Consider the following 17,327-nt stretch of genomic DNA (forward strand, 5'->3'; position numbering starts at 1 on the left):
TTAAATGGGAATTAACACATGATAAGGAAGATGGAAACAAAATTTTGGGTGTGCAAGCCTGCCCTCACTTTGGAAGCAGAGGAAGCAATTTCCAAATCTAAATACATGTTGAGAAAACACCTGAGATTTTAGCTTCATTGCAAAAAGTGATGGGAGAATCAGAAAGACTGGTATTCACAGAGCAGGAGAAGGGGGTTTGGGTCTTATGGGTCACATGGAGAGAGATTATTAATTTCTTCCCATCTGAGGGAAATTATTTACAAGGAAAATCTATTTGAGGATAACTTCTGGAAAGTTCCACCTCTCGCACACAGACCAGGCTCATTCAAGTGTAGATTTTAAAAAAAAACATGCAAACTTGTTAGATTTGGGTGTTTTACCAAGAAGTGGGTGAGGCCCTACTCCATAGAATTGTGTAATTTTTGAACTTCACTGCTCCTTTTTTCATGCTTTCTTGCTCATTACTCCTGACCATCCTTTCAGCACACAGGACTGTAGTCTCTCATTTTTTGGCTCTTTTCCACACAAATACTGCTTGCCTCGGCCACACCGACTGCAGTACACCCTGCTGTTAAGAAAACCTTGAGTAAGGTCTGTGTTTCAGCATTCCCTGTGCCCACTATCAGCGGTATGTCCATCTTGATAAGTTTTGGTAACCTTGATAAGCTTTTGGTAACCTTCCCCTGAGCATGTCAAGCTCAAAACCTTAACAAGGCAATTCTAACAAGAAACTCATATTTTTAACACCAGGACATCAGAGGAAAATCAATGTATCTATAATTTTAAAATTTAACCTTATTGCACTAGAGGTGATTAAACAGATAGCTGGACAGTATCATGCTACATTTGTGACAGCCAAAACACGAATGGCAAAACACTGCAAGAACATCTCTTGCTTCTTCTGCAAGTAAAGAGAATGCATGTAGAATAAAGTAACCCCAAAGCATGGACATAAGGACTTCTAATCCAGTGTTCTGGTTTTGGCTAGGGCAGTGACAGTGGCTGTGGTTTGGATTTGTGGTGAGCAGTGCTGATAATACAGAGATGGCTTTGTTATTGCAGAGCAGGGCTTACACAGAGATAAGGCCTTTTCTGCTTTTGTACTGTCAGTTTTTGAAGTGATGTGATGGTGAAGAAGCTGTAGGTGCATCAGAGGCTGGGAGAGGACACAGCCAGGACAGGTGACCCCGACTGACCAAAGGGACATTCCAGACCATCTGACATCATGCTCAGTGTACAAAGTGGGGAAAGAGAGAAGGCGGGACGTTTGGAGCGATGGCTTTTGTCTTCCCAAGTTACTATTGTACGTGATGGGTCCCTGCTCTCCCGAGAATGGCTGAACACCTGCCTGCCCATGGGAAGCAGTGTTTGGCTTGTTTGGCTCTGCTTATGCGCGTAGCTTTTGCTTTCTCTATGAAACTGCCTTAACCTCAACCCCCTTTCACTCTCCCGATTTTGCCCCCCCGATCTCGCTGCTGAAATAGCGAGCGAACTACCGGCGGAGTCCCAACCCGCAGGGAACACATTCCTGCCCTCAGAGGACAGCCCCCGCCATCTGCCGCCATGGCGGAGAGACCCGGCCGCGCGCGCCCGCCCCGCCCCTCCCTCCCGCCCGCGATTGGCTGCGGCCGCCACGAGAGGCGCCGGGCCCGCCGCCATCTTGACGCGCGAGGCGTTCGGCGCGGCGGCGCGGGGAGTGGGCGCGGTGCGCGAGCGGCGGCCGCGCGTCCCTGAGCCTGCCCGCAGCGCCGCGGTGAGAGAGGGCTCCTCTGGGACAGGGACCAGAAACCACCGCCAGAGAAACCTCGGAAGGTGCGGGGGGCGGTAGGAGTGCCCAGGGATGGTCTGTACGTGGGGTGGATTGCAGGCAGGGAGCGAGTATGGGGATAATTGCAGTAGGGAGAAGCTATCCTTTGAGGGTACGCGCTCAGGAGGGAGGTGGGGAGGGCAGCAGTGGTGGGAGCTTGGGAGCTTCCTGCGGCGCCCAGCGGCGGTGGGAGCTTGGGAGCTTCCTGCGGTGCCTAGCAGTGGTGGGAACTTCCTGCGGTGCCCAGCAGTGGTAGGTAGGTCGGGGTGGAGCATCTGAGCAGTGCAGGGCAGGCTGCTGGTCTGTTCCATTTAGGTTTGCTTTTCAAGGAAGAAATAGGTGTGTAAGAATCCAATACAACGTAGGTACACAGGTGTATATGATGTGATTTCTTTGTCACTTCTGTCACTTCTATTTTGCTCTAAGCAAAATGAGGTGAACCTGTAGTGTTGGTTCAACCCTCATGAACTGGGCTGTGTTGAAAGGTTGAAAGTAATTTGCCTTTCTTTTTTTTTTTTTTTTTTTTAATGTATCAGGCACCATGAGTGGAATGGGAGAGTTCTCCTTGTTGGGTGATAGTAATAAAGAGCTTCACAGAAGTCGAATGAAAGATGTGAGGTATGTGGATTTCGAGATGGTGGCTTTAATATTTTTAAGCTCTGACAGCGCAATTACCAGGAAATAGAATTGAGAAAACGAAGAAAGTAATGTTTGTGTTCTGCAGTGTTGTGAGACTGTTTTTCTGTGTTATGTATGTGAGTAAAATACTCAGTTTGTGTAAAGTTTCAGTATTTAGAGTAGGTTCATGAAAAGAGACATTTTTAATGCAATTTGGTATGCTGTCAGATACTGTATCATACTGGTCTGTGTATATTTTTTACAAATTAACTCTGTTGATTTATTCAGTATGTTTTAAATAACTATAATGAATGTGATTACAACTTTTGTGCTGGTTCTAGTTACCTGAAATACTGCATGCCTAGCAGCTGTAGTATCACCTTTGTGTATGATGAATTCAGTGTCACAGAGCTAAAGTACTTCCCCAGTTAAGAGAGGGTAACAAATGTTTTGTGGTGTGTTTTGTTAACTGCAGTTTCTTCATGAAGTCACTTGGTTAAAATGGATAAGCTTAGCTCTGAAACAGCTGGAAGTCAGAATTAGTTTCTTACTAATATTCTTGATGATCCTGAATCTTTACTTTTACCTCTGAAGGCAATGTCCTAAGCTACTAGAAGAGCATTTTACAGAGCCACATCAGAGAAACGGTGATTTGTGTCATATGTCAAAAGCTGTCAGTGCTGAAGGTAAGGCTTTGTGATCTTTTTATTTCCAGCAGTTTCATTGTGTGCACTACTCACCGTTAGTTTTTATTTTATATGATCTGTTCAGGACAGTAGACGAGCTGCTGGGTTTGATTAACACATTGTTTGCTTGCTACTTACGAGTAGTTAGCAAGAACAATCAGTTCCTTTTGATTCCTCTCCAGCTCCTTTTCTTGATGTAGTGATTGTCAGGTTTGTTCTAAAACAAACCTAATTTTTCTGGGTTTTTCTGCATGAGTAACTTTTTTCCAAGAGTTGAAAAATTGTATGGGATGCGTAGTATTTATGGGTGTTTATGAAGCAATTTTTTTCCTGTACTTAACTATGCTTTTTGAAGGTGTGGGGTTTTTTGCCTTTTTTCCTTTTGTATGGTTATCCTCTACTGAATGTAGTAAAATACATATAGCTAAAAATAACAGATAATGCCCTAATCAGTACACACACGTCAATCTTTGTAATTCTCAGCTAAGTTTTGTATCTATCCATCTGGATTTTTATACCTAGCTCTTAAATTCTCTTGTTAAAAAAAGTCAGCGTTCTAATTTCTGTTGACTTGCTGAATACTATTTAGAAAACTGCACTGGTGATGGTGTATTTCTGTTGTCTTATGGATTAGGATGCCCAACAGGAGCGGGTTTTTCTGTGCTTGCTTTTACAGTGTTGCATGGTGATGGGAAGGATGAAGACACTGATTTGTTTTGTTTCTCTTCTGCAGAAGTAAGTTGAGCTAAACCTTTCAGTTCAGTAGTCACTGTGGTGGTGTGAAGTAGCAATTTTATAGGAGGTTGTGAATTTTCATTGAGGGTGATTAAAGCAGGCTCAGGCCCCCTCTGAGTTCAGGATCTGTGCTTTATGACCACCTGCATCCCCAGCAGGTGCTTGCTAGCATTTCTCATTACACAGTGTTGCTGTGTAGTGCGTGTCAGATGTCCAGGGCCTAGATTTAGGATGGTGTTTTTTTACAATTCTCGTTAGTGCCCCTTGTTGCCAGATCTCTTCCACCCTCTTGTGTGCACACAGTGTGCAAGAAAGCAAGTCATTAATATGTACGTTTTCTGTACATAAAGATTTAAAAGATAATAAAAAAAAAAAACTTTGCCCAGTAGTGTGTAAGTTTTGAGGTTTTCTGCTTCTGCATCTTTAAAAAAAAATGCCTTGTGCATGACTCATGTGTTATGACATGCTAATGCCATTGTTTCATTGAAATTTGTATTTTGGACAAACATGAAATGCCTTTTTTTCCTTTTATGAAATTCAGGTTTAGCATTTATTGCAGAATACAAATGAGTCAGATCTTTGGCATTTAAGCCCTGAAATTAAGTCTTATTGAAAAGGTACATTGTAGAATCTGGTTCAAGAATCCAGTATGTTATGAGTTTTGCATAATATAATGGGGAAAATACTGAGTGCAAACAGCAAGTCAGGATTCCTTTTACTCGGAACACTCTTTATTTATCACAAAGGTGCACTGATGGCTACAGATGTTCTACTTTGGAACTCTTTCCTTAGACCTCCCCTTGTACAATTCAACAGCACTTACTTTTGAAGCTTGGTTTAGTTGAAATGGTGGGCAGGGGTGGATACTGAAGGTGAAAACAGGTTTTTAGAATATCTTTTCCTGGGATTTGGCTGTAAGCCTGTTGATGAAATTGTTTTCCTTTTCCCCTCTGAATTTAGAACAGAACGGACTTTAAATTTGGGCTGTGTGGCAGCAGGTCGGAAAGACAAGAAAGGTAAACCTTTAATAAATCTTTTCATTGTCTTTAAATGTCAGCCTGGGGGAAGACTTGACCAAGGAAGTGAATCCAGACATTTTCCTTGGGGTGATTTTTTTAGTGTGTTCTTTAAACTTTGCTAATGTGTTGTTGGTATGATTGTCTGATACTGTGAGAACACCTTGAGTACAAGTATCATTTCATTGAGAGGCAGTGAAAAAGAAATTGGTTTGGCTTGAAAATGTGTGAAACTGAAAGTTGGAAGCACTGTGGTAGATGGCTGATAAGGGTTCAGAGGGAGAGAGAGCTGCTGAACTGCCAGGCTGTGGTAGGAAGGCCTCTGCCTCCTTCCCCCCTGCACCTGCTGATCCCATTGCTCCTTCTGTTTCGATAACTAGTCACAACTATATGAAGATTAGATGCCAGCAATATTCTGTGGTCTTGTCAAATCTTGTTTGTTTGCCCAGTCAGTATGAACCTGAAGGAAGTCTTGAAGTGGCTATCTTCCCCCTGCAGTGTTACTGCTGTGGAGATTGATGTTCATGCAAATAAGGATAGTCCCAGAAAATTCTTTCGGGTCTGTTGCATAAGGTACCTCTTCTGAAAGGAAGATGCAGGAAATTTATCTTCTGAGTTTGGCGCATGTAACGTGCACTGCTAACCTTGCCCAAAGTGAAAGATTTCATGTGTGGCTGTCAGTCTCCGCAGCAGTGTTCTCCAGATGCTCTCACTATTGGTCAGACACAACAAATTGAGCTCCAGAAGAACAACACAAGGCTTCCTTCCTGGAATAAGGCTGGTTTATGCAGACTGCTTTTGTGGGAGTCTTGTCAGCTGTTGCAGAAGAGCAGCTGGGGGTCATCATACAATAAAATTTAAGAGTCTTCCTAACAGGTTGCCAGTAAATGGTTTTGGTGTCATTGGTCATGTATTCTAAAGATTTTAATAGTAACAAATGAAAAATAAATCCTGGAGTATTCATAGTCAGGCATTTGCTCTCACTGAGGATAAGAATCACTACCAGTTACTAAGGTTTTGTTTAGCCTTGCCAAAATTGTCAAATGAAAAATAGCTACATTTAAGGGGATTTTAGTAAAAAGGAAATTTATTTTTTTAATGGGTTATCTACTTCATGTGTGAATTCATCTGTTACATAAACAGGTCTGTATATGTATTTAATGATAGATTTTAAAATACTCTTGTAAAATATTTGTAGGAAGTTTGGTACTTTATTTTAAATGCATAGGTCTTTTCTTTACTTTTTTTTTTTTGTTTGCAGGCCCTTCAGTCACAATATCAAAGAGAAAAATGTTCAGTACCCATTTTCTTCCAATGGTGGGCTGAGTGATGAATCAGCTCTAGCTCCATCATCTGACATGGTGTGATAACATGGAAATTTCCTTATATTCTCACTTGGTTTGGTATATGCCTAGTTAATAGTGCACTTTGTAAAACAAAAAACCCTGCAGCCTTAACAGTTATTTGCTACTGTTCTGTCTTATCATTGGGATGTGCAGCTACAGTGTTCATAAGATAACTTGACAAAATGAGTGCAGCTCAGACCCCCCAGTGAGATCATAGCTGAAGACTCTTAGTTCTATCCAGCTGCTGTGAAATTATATATTTTGAATTTAGCTTTTCTTAAAAGATACCCCAGGCTTAACAACATTTGAGTTGGGGACTTCTTTATTCTTAAATTTAGGGCATCTGCAGGACTCATGTTCACATCCTTAAAATGGTAATTCAGGGCAACAGGGTTGGTGAACAAATGGACCTCTTTAAACATTCTGTTAAATTTCCTGACCTCATCTTTCTGAATAGGTTTGTGAGGTTTTAGACCAGAAGATGTAAGTTGTGGATATTTTAAAGTGACTGTAAAGGAACTGTATATCCAGTGCCAGTCACATTTTCTTCTGTGGAGATTGTCCTGTACACTGACCTTGCAAATGTGTGATGTGATTTCTTAGGTAGTTTTGTTACAGTGCCTGTTAAAGTTTTAAAATTGTTTCCTTGTATCAGCAGACTACTGGAAGCTAGCTAGATTTTTTGAGGGGTTTTCCCCAGGTGGTATTCCTAAATATTTTACTTTTGTTCTAAGCTGCAGTATTCCCATCTTCAATCTTCCATGTTTTCTTTTCTCTGTATTAGTAACTTTATTTTGCTTTTTTTTTTCATTTACTGTTTTAATTTGGTTTTTGGATGTGATTATGCAATTAAAATGTTTTAAGAAACAAATTTAGCTCTGCTTCAGAAATACTACAGAGGAAATGTTCTCAGTGAAATTTTGGTGAGCCAAGTATTTTGTGCCTGATGGCCATTGTGGAGCTGCTCAGAGTCTTCATTAGCTCATCAGTCATCCACATCAAATGCCTCTGTCAAAATGGCAAATGGTTGTAGACCATCTTGTCTTTTAGTTGTGCAAGCAACTTTTATGTTCATTGGCAAACTTTTTCTCAGGAGAACAACACTGGGCAAGATATTGATGAAGCTTTGGGCATAGCTGTTAGTAATCTTGGCCACTTCCATGATGCAAGCAAGGTGGGTGAAATTTAGTTAAATAAATAATGAAATAATCAGTCCTCTCCTAGACTAGAGGTTTTTGTTGTGGGTAGTCGCACATTCATGCACTATTTAAATTTGCTTTTCCCCTCTTTGTTTTGTTACCTGTTTTGTCTTTCAACTGTTCATGATATTTCTGTGAGTACACAGCCTAAAGTCCAGGCTACAGCCTGAGAAGTGGTCTGCAGAGGAGTGCACAAACCTGTGCATAATTTAAAGTTAATAGGTCAATACGTACATTTAGCAGAACCATATGCAAGCCAGTCTCTTAAGTACTAAGTTTGCGTTTCCTTGGATCAGGGAAAAATTCAGCTTTTGTTTTTACTCTAGCAGCTACTCTAATTTTTTAATTCTAGTGTGCCTCTTTCAGCATTTAAAAGTGGAGAAGATGTTATGAGGGCAGCAGAAGTAAAAAATGTAACAGAATGTGCAGAAAAATGCAAAACAAGTAATACATTTAAATGTACTGTATAAAGCATAGGAAGAATACTAAAATACAGGCTAATGCTGTTAACAGGTTTTATTGATTAACTTTTTAACTTTATCAATGGTAATTAATATATTTAAACTTTAGCTCTTCTTAATTATGCTGTAGAAAAGCTGGCCCTTCTGTCTTTGCCATCTATTTGCATTGTAAGATACACAGTATAGCAGTATTTAATGTTTCAAAAACTTAGTTCTGGTAAATGTGGGAAGTGTCAGAGAGGCCTATTCTCCATTCCCTTTCTAATGGCCAATCTTTATGTTAAGCAAAGCTATGTTGAATTCCTAATTCATTTACTAATAGCATATTGTAAAAACTTCCTATTTTAGCAGCTATAAAATAATACCCATGGGTATTATAATACCAAGACTGTGGGCTTGCAACAGGTTTTCAACAGAGACTGAGAAATTGCCAAAGCAGTGTTGCACTACTGAGATTTTTTTTCCCATAGTCTCTTCATGAAATGTAACTCTAGTGACAAAACTTATGTTTAGCCAGAGGAAGAATTTTTTTAAATTTTCCTTTTACGCTCACAATGAGTTTTAAAAAACAGTAGAAGTCTCAGCATGCTGTTGTTTGTGTTTGGTGCAGTGTTTGAGTGTCAGGTAAGGAAAGTGAGACGTTGGGCCCAAGATCTGTGTGTTTCTTCATAGACCTGAAAGCTTCAGTGGAGGATTCAAACAGTGCCAGCTGACTCCAAGTTAGAGAAAACAGAGGGTTGTAATGAGCTATAAGTGGTTTAATGTTACTCTGTCTGCTGGGATATTGGTCACTGTCTTACTCTTCATTGCTTCTGTTCTGAATTTTAAAAGTAGTAGTAGTATTGTGAAAATAATAAAATAATAATTAAATAATGCATGTTTATTTGTACTGAACAAAATAGGTGCTGGAATACTTGGAGTTGAAAGTAAAGCATAAAAAAGACAAAGTTACAGAAGCTGCAGATAGAGCACTTGATGAACTTATTACTCTTCTGTCAAGGTAGTAATCTAGTTTTGTAGTATGGCATGGGTGAGTTACTTTTACCACAAACCTCTTCCTAATTCAGGTGAAAGACTAAAATTTTGTTTAGGATTTTCTTGTAGCAGTATTTTATAGTACCTATCTTTTATTTTTATCCTCTTATTGTTGCATCTTGGAGCTGGTCTGCATGGTTGGAAAGCACTAACTTATGCTGCCTCTGCTTTTCAAAAGACAAGAAAAACTACCAATAATGTTAATTTTCTGAAAAAGCTCAATTTTGAGGTTTTGTAATACTCTTATTAGTGGATGATAATTTTTAACAGCAGGGATAGCAGGGGTTTTTTTATTTACTTCCTGCATGTTTTCAAGCTGATAGAAGTGCAAGGACACTTCATTTCTGGATTTTCACAAATATTTGTGTCTTCAGATTGAGGGAAGAGAGGTTTTAAAGCTCAGGTTTCCAGAAGAGCTTCTGAGGGGGACGGTCTTCAATTTTACCGTAGTAGAATTAATTGTAAGAATCAATTGTTTATTTTTCCGTTGAATGTGTTTGGAAATATCAGGAGGCTGAAATGGAAGCGTGCTCCTAATATTCAATTAATAAATATCTTTTCAGTGTGAACTCTTCTAACATTTGTGGTTCCTCCAGTTACAGAGTGCATTTCCCATTCCTGTACTTGGCACTGTTTGGGGGGGGATGATCCTTGTGTGTGAGATGTATCCGCTTTGTATTGTGTGGCTGGCAGCTGTGTGTAACAGTTCAGATTTGAGTCTGCAGCTGAGTGCGTATTAAATTCTGTGAAAAATGATGTTTTTAACACAGGAAAAGGAAATCATTCGCAGAATTAAAGGAGAACATCAACAACTACAGTTCTAGTATTGCAAAAACTAAGGAAATCATCGAAGAGAAGAAGAAGCACTTGATTGGTGCCATTAGGACGGCAAAGGAATTAAAATTTTCATGTTCTCTAAGAAACTGTTGTGATCTTGCTCAGGTAGTAACATTCTTGCACTGTGAAATAATTTCTTTTTAAGAAATATATTCAAATTTGGATTGAAAGTTTGTGGTCCCAGTATGCTGACTTCAGTGCTGACATTTTTGGACTATTATATTCTTACCCTGCTTCTTCACAGACACAGAATTTTTATTTGGTCTTAGTCACAAGTTACAGTCTGGTGACTGATAGGAAGCAAAAAAAAAGGTGGTTCTTACTTTGAAGAGTTTGGCATCTGAAACAGGAAATGGAGGGGGAGGATAAGGAAAACTGGCACAGTGCTGATCAGTGAGAAGGTGGTGTTTGGAAAAGGTTTCTCAAACCTTTTCCATTCCATAGCTCTCCATCCTTCTCACTGAACTACTCCAGAATTCATAGCCACACTCATTTGATCCTCTTGGTCCCAGGCCTTTGCTTCTGTTCTTTATCTCAGTCATATCTGCTGTTCATAGAAACCCATGCTACCTGCCATGCTGTATCAGAGCAGAGGTCCAGCCTGTCTCTGGCAGCAGAGAAGAAAGATTGGAAGGAGGAAGCATCCAAGAAAGTGGGGAAGTTGAAAGTTATAGGTTTTAGTATCAATAGGATACATCAGGCTCATTACATTGAACAAACATTGCCTTATTCTGTCATAAGATTGTGGAACATCTTCTTTAATGTCATTGTAAAGCTGTTGGCAATGTGCATGGGTGTGTACATATGTGTGTTATATGTACATAGGCATAGGCTGTGTCAGTGAGTTCTACCTTTTACTATTTAAAATGAGGTTTATGTAAAATAGCTTCCTCTATTATTTCAAAATGTGCCACTCAGTTATTTCATTTGGAGCCTTTGCAGTCCTTGTGTTGAGAATAGGAATGAATAATAGGTCTTGTCATTCTTTGAAGAAATGTGCTTTTCAGAATCATCTACCCTGCATCCATTTGTCACTTTCCAGGTGAAGAAACTGGGTCTTCTGACCCAGAAAAAGACATCTAGTCCTTCCTTTTTTCCTATCATTTACTTCTATCTCACCACTGTGATTTTTTGGGAACTGGCAGCCACCACTCTCCTCTCATAGGCCTGCCTGTTTACTTAAAGATCACTTCCTCATTAGATGTTGAAATAAAAGGAGTATCTGACTTTTGCTTCTGTTTATATGCTTAGATTACAGAATCCCAACCATTAAGTCTTAATAAGGCAAGAAGACATATTTGAGAGTTGGTTGTTAGCTGAACTCTTGGAATTTTTACCATAAAAATAAAGGTGTCACGCTATAGGTAATAGGTGCTTGTATAACTTTCTGTTTAATGGAAGCTAAGATTGTACTTCTTAATTTCAGATTATTTATGACTTGAAGTTGCCAGTGGAGGCTGAGCTCTCAAGAGTGAAGAATTTAAAAGACAAAATACTTTCAAGGTAAATGACTGGAGTGGGAGGTAAAAAGAGGCGTGGGTTATCTTAATTACAAAAACTCTTCATGGGACAGTTAAACAACAGAAGTTGAGCTTCTTCACTTGCAGTTGACCAGAAAACTACTTCAGGCATAAGTAAAAAATCTTCATTAAAAGTAGGCAATAGCCTTCATGTGTGGCATGGGGGAGAAAGCACATACAGTTTGCTGAAATGTTGGCAAATACGTAAGCATTTTAAAAATCCTTGGCAGACTTCTGCCACTTATGAAATCCTCCTTTCCTTACAAATAGAAATAAATTGGGAGAATAAGGGCCTAATTACTTTTTTAGTGAATCAGTTTCTGACCTTCAGGAGACATAAAATGCTTTTTGGGCTCCTGACCTCTAAAGAAAGTTGCGGAAAATCCCAGTTGCCGTGCTGTCCTCACTGGAAGTGACCGATGGTTTCTGTAGCAGAAGTGAGTAAGAAAGTGGGTCACAGCTGAGGTACACCCTGACCCTGTGCAACTTGATCATAAGGCTGGTCAAGTGTGCTGCAGTGCCTAGTGTATGAAGGCCACACTGGAAAATGATGGGGCGGCAGAACAAAGATGGTGCTACTTTGGAAGATCTTGGGGCCCCTGTTACATTTCAGGATGTGGAATCACTCTGGGAGTAGAGTGGGGGGCTGTGATTCTGACTGGCACAGAGAAATTAAGCTTAGCAAGGTTACATGCTAAATGCAAACAATTTTTGTAGGATCACAGAATCATTTAGGTTGGAGAAGGCTATTAGGATCACTGAGTCCAACCATTAACCTAGCACTACCAGCTCCACCTTTGCCATGTGTTTAGGTGTAATGTCTGCATGTCTTAAATGACAAAGTCATAGAATGGTTTACTTTGGTTTGAGTGGGACTTTCATAGGTTGTGTAGTCCCAGTGTCCTTCCATGAGCAAAGGCATCTTCAGCTAGATCAAGTTGCTCAGAGCCCCATCCAGTCTGACCTTAAAACTTTCCAGGGATGGGGCATTTACCACCTCTCCAGGCCACTTGTTCTGTTGTTTCACCACTCTTAGTGTAAGAAACTCCTTTGATCTACTCTGAATCAACATTCCCTTAGGTCAAGGGATAATGGTTTTAAACTGTTGCAGGAGGCTCTAGCAGAAAATTTGTGCCTGTCTTTCTGGAAGGTGCTGTAAGGTCTCCCTGGTGCCTTGCCTCCTCCAGGCAGAACATCGCCAGCTCTGTTAGCCGCATGCCTCCAGGGATGGTGACTCATCCAGTCCCTGGGTGGCTTGTTCCAATGCTAGACAAAAGTTAGGACCCCTCCTGTCATGTTGAGTTCTTGAGTTAGAATATGGATAAAGCAATCTATAAAATCCTCTTTTAGAAAACTTACTCCTTAGTCACTGTTTTGAAGATACTGTCAGTGATGAGTGGCAGTTTCAGAGAAGCCTGTTTAAATGCATGATGGTAAACTCTCCCAGCTTAAAGCTGGAACATAACAAAATCCAGTTTTTTTGCATTGGAAAAGTTTTTGAGAAATTCAGCTGAACAGAGGACAAAGGAGGCCTGATGAAGGATAAATATAAAAGCCTTACATCCCTTGTGCCACTCCAAAATTACACCAAAGGTGAAAAAAATCACAAGTAGGAGGTGTGTAGAAGTTGAGACACATGCTGCAGACATAAAATGTTGTAGAAGAAAGAGTGGATACTTTCCTGAAGGGGCAGTGGGAGAGAAGCCCAGACAGCTGTATTTACATTTTGGTTTTCATTAATTAAAACTGGATAGAAAAGCTAAGGCATTTATTTAAGTTATATTCACATTCCATTAGTCTAAATGTAAAGGTGCTTAAAAGATTTTGCTGGTTTTCATTGGCAAAGAAAATAGTTAATAGTGTAGCAGTAAACAGAAGCATATATTTTGGACTTGAGTTACAGTTTTGTTCTTTACAAAGGAAAGAAAATTCTTTGTCTCTGTGCAGAATAATATATTGAACTAAACTGAGTATAGATGAGAAAACTGGGTGAATGCTGTAGTACTCTGTGCTTGAGGGAGAAAGCATAAGACAAGAGTTTTTAAATATGAATATGAAGATAAATGAGCAGCCAAATCTGGTTTTAGTAGGAAGAAATAAACTGGAGTAGGTAATTAATCTTACTTTGTCCCTCCATGAATATTGTGCTGAAAAACACCGTAGATCTCAAACTGTCAAAGTGATTTAGGTATTCTTATCACCTTCTATAACATTTATTCTCTCTTCTCTTGAGATTGTTCCTGAATACTTTTGAGATTACATCTTCATTAGAAAATCTGGGAGAGATTAAACAGGGAATGACAAGGAAGTAAGTATTTTTTAATGAAAGAGAATAGGTATAGTAATTTACCTGCAGTAATGGTTAAGTATTTATTGGAGATCAAATCAAAAAAACTGTAGGTGCTTAGGGAATTCTAAGTTTATTGAAGCAAAGCAAATCTTTCTATGCTGGTATTTCAATCAGCATTCCAGTCAGTCCAGTTTGTGTTTCAGTTCTGACATTTTGGTTCTACTTGTTTTGCCCTAGTATATTTTGCTGAATCACTTAAGTTATCCAAATTGCATTTAAACTGTGTACTTTTCAACTTCAGTTGGCACTTAATGATTTGACCATGGAACCAGTTAGGCTGGAAAAGGTCATGGAGTCCAACTGTAAACCTAGCACTGCCAAGGCAACCACTAAACTATCTCCCTGGGTGTGCTGTGTCTGCCATGTTTGTACTACATGTAATAGAGATGTTAATCATTTCAGCACATGAAAATGCATGTAAATGAATCTCTAATGAACAGCAAGTACTGAAATTGGTAGCATTTCCATTTCCCGGTCTGAATACAGATTGTGTCAAGGGCCAAAATAAATTTGTTAAGATTAACAAAGAAAAACCTTTTATTTTTAAAATTACAATTGCTTTTATTTTATTGGGTGGGGTTTTGTTAGTTGTTTTTTGTTGTTTTGTTTATTTGTTTCTGTGGACTTTGACTAATACTTGAAAACTTGGACTGGAGTTGCTGTTAGGGCTGTTGTGGTTAACACTGAATATGCTAAAAAAAATTTATTGCATACAGTAATATTTGAAAATCCTACATATGAGAGTGAGTAGCATCCGTTAGTACAAAAGCATCTGATATGTCTTTTGTTTTCAACATGAGCTACTTTATCACATAATGAACATTTTTTTTCAAGTAGTTTGTATTTGGACTTGTGGTCTCTTATCATCTGGGGGGGTGGCTCTTGCAGTAAGCTGTGCCTAAGCATATGTACTGTGTCTGTGGCAATTCTTCCTAGGATTCAGATTATTGTACTGTTTTTTTGTTGTCTTGGTATTAAAAAATGTAATTCAGTTTATTTCTAACAGGTAATTTTTTTTGACATAGTAATGCATTCTTAATAAAAGCTCTGCTTTGACTCAAGCTTTTCTAGAAACAGACTGAATTATGTTAATTTTTTTCCAAATAAAATTTTTCCCAAACACAGTGAAGATAATGGACAAGACACTCTTATCCTTGAAGACCAGGAAGAAACGCCTGATGTTATAATAGAAGAAATACTTGAAGATGACTTGGAAGGCAAGTGTCCTAGTAGTTCATGGTTTCAGTGTTCCATTGCTGAGCGTGATCTATTTTGAGTCTTGTATTATGCTGTGTGTTTAGCTCATGCAAGTTCTTTAACAGTGTCTGTTTCAATTCTTTTGAGATTTTTATTTTGTTCTCCAGTTAAGCTCGTTGAAAACTCTATCACAAGGTCTCCAAAGAGAGTAAAAAGCACTGTCTGCTATACAGTGATTTACTTTGACTTGTGGTTATTGCAGTCCCCTCAGAGTTTCTGTCATTGGCTCCTGGAGAATTCTTTTCTGTCATTATCTCAGCTTCTTGTATCTTCTCCCAGGCCATTATCCTATGATATTTGGCAGGAGCAGCTAGGTTCCTCAGCTTTTCAGGTTTTCCTGGATTGTACTAGTCCATCAAGGCATCCTTCCCCTCTGTCAGAAGGCTGAATCTGGAGTACCGTGTCCAGTATTGGACCCTGTGGTACTGAACGTCACTGTCACACAGGAGGGAGTCCAGCGGAGCCTGCCAGCCTGGTGGGCAAGAGGTGCTCAGGGTCTTAGAGGTGTTTTCCAGCCTTAATAATTCCATGATTCTGTATGTAAGACGAGATAGATGACTCATCACTCTTTGGAGATAGTGACCATGGGTGATCCAAAAGAGGCTGTGTCCCTATAAGGGAAATCTTTCAAGTCATTCAGATTTTTTGTTCAGATGCCATCTTTTACACTGGAAATGGCTGAGAGAAATCTTGCATCTCTTCTGGATGTGGCATTTCCTAAACTTGGAAGCACTGTCCTGGATCTGCTTGGATTGTTTCAGATGCCAGATTCTGTGTAGTCTTTCACCCATGATGTGTTGCAGTTCAGAGGTGGCAGTGCTGCAGGATGTTTGTCTGGTGTACCCTGATCAGTCATGCAGGTGACACTCACTCTAGAGCTTCCTTCTTTGCAGGAAGCTTTGTGGTATAAAATACTCTTGTAAGAATTGCATTGTGAGACTTCTAAAACCCTCTGACCCATTATCAACCTTTGTTGAGTACCTTCAGAAAGAGAAACCTGTCTTTTGTATCCCTAATGGAGGGAGGTACCAGCAGTACAGAGGATTTGGATGCTTAGTCACAAGCACTGTCTTACATAGGGTCATCTCTTGGCTAGTTCCTTGGTCTTCATGCACTAACACTGAGTAACTATAGGAAAGTGCTTAGCATACCTGTTCTTAAAAGTAGAAGTCTTAATCTCTAATTTGCTTTCTATGTCTTTGTTAGAGGGAATGAAAACTCTGAGTTGCCCACTTAAATCCAGGCTATGACTTTGTGAGACAGTGATTTGTTTTGGAGGGTAGCATAAGGGAGGTAGTTCAAAAGAGCAACTTCATCAGGAAGCAAACATGGTAATAGTTTGAAACAGGTATGAGCAGACTTGTCAAATTAAAATCTGTTTGTGGTAATATTATAATGATTAATGCAACATAAACTGTATCATATGCCTGATAATATCTGTTGGAGTCACTTGGAGTATGTTCGATAATTTATGTCTTACTCAGGTTTGACAGAATTGGTGTTGGTAAGCCATGTTATAAATCCATGCCATTTCTATATTCGGAGATATTCACAGAAGAAAGAAGCATTTGCTTTGCAGACAAAATTAGAAAACTTCTGCTGTAGTAAGAGTTCCTTTCTCTTGCCTTCAGACATTTTGGAACTAGGTAAATGGTCAATTTCTAAAGATCTACACAGATTAAAATACTACCTTGTAATATACCTTCCTTAGTATCATATTCTTTCTTTTTTCTCTCCTCCCTGCCACTCCTTTATGTGGTAAAGCAGTCCTTATAAAGTTCACTGACTGAATAGAAACCATTCTAGAAAGAAAAATGAAAGACAATAATACATTCTTAAACCATTAAAATTATTTCCTAGCCCACATGTTGATAATGTTACCCACTTCCAATGTTACTAATGTAATTTGTTCAGAAAACTGATGAAAAGTATGTAATAACTTTATATGTCAGAGGGGTCTTTGCCACTTTACTCAGAAATATAGGAAGTTTACCAGAAATTACTTCTCGATACAAGCCAAGCACCTGCTAGTCTTGAAGACACTGTGTAAATGAATATGAGGGGAACTTCTGGTGGCTACAGAGACAAGATCTACTGTCTTTGTGTCTTCATTGTAGCAGTAGCACTTTTATTACCTGTGTGGAGGATGGGACAGGGGAGCATTATGCAGAACTGTAATAATAGTTTCAGTGTGAAATGCTTTAAAGTACTGAATTTAGTCCTTTTGTATTTGCTTCCATATAGGTGCTAGAACTTTCATTAAGAGTAAGGAAACTGGAATGTGGTGCCGTGGAACTATCACTGAACTAATTCCTGTAGAAAGTAAAAATCGGAGGAAGAAGCTTTGTGGTCCAATAAGATACAAAGTGTGTGATATTGCATTGCTGAAAGTATTCCTGATTGATTTTGGAAGCTCTGTAGTTCTGATTTTCTCAGGGTATGTTTATGGAGAGGGGAGTT

General features: G+C 39.3%; 1 protein-coding gene across 1 annotated transcript in view; it reads left to right on the forward strand.

Annotated features, from left to right (window-relative positions):
* The first annotated feature begins 2,348 nt into the window (after window positions 1–2,348).
* The window catches only part of RNF17 (ring finger protein 17), a 39,134-nt gene continuing 24,155 nt past the window's right edge, over window positions 2,349–17,327 (forward strand). Inside the window, exons 1-13 of the mRNA XM_050975333.1 lie at window positions 2,349–2,425; window positions 3,020–3,111; window positions 3,788–3,846; window positions 4,807–4,862; window positions 6,124–6,223; window positions 7,302–7,382; window positions 8,771–8,868; window positions 9,674–9,845; window positions 11,167–11,243; window positions 13,494–13,568; window positions 14,736–14,827; window positions 16,352–16,513; window positions 17,112–17,304. Of these exons, the coding sequence (XP_050831290.1) occupies window positions 2,349–2,425; window positions 3,020–3,111; window positions 3,788–3,846; window positions 4,807–4,862; window positions 6,124–6,223; window positions 7,302–7,382; window positions 8,771–8,868; window positions 9,674–9,845; window positions 11,167–11,243; window positions 13,494–13,568; window positions 14,736–14,827; window positions 16,352–16,513; window positions 17,112–17,304 (1,334 nt within the window). The remainder of the gene's footprint in view (window positions 2,426–3,019; window positions 3,112–3,787; window positions 3,847–4,806; window positions 4,863–6,123; window positions 6,224–7,301; window positions 7,383–8,770; window positions 8,869–9,673; window positions 9,846–11,166; window positions 11,244–13,493; window positions 13,569–14,735; window positions 14,828–16,351; window positions 16,514–17,111; window positions 17,305–17,327) is intronic.

The sequence above is a fragment of the Serinus canaria genome, chromosome 1, assembly GCF_022539315.1.
Source record: "Serinus canaria isolate serCan28SL12 chromosome 1, serCan2020, whole genome shotgun sequence".
In the NCBI taxonomy this organism is placed as follows: Eukaryota; Metazoa; Chordata; class Aves; order Passeriformes; family Fringillidae; genus Serinus; species Serinus canaria.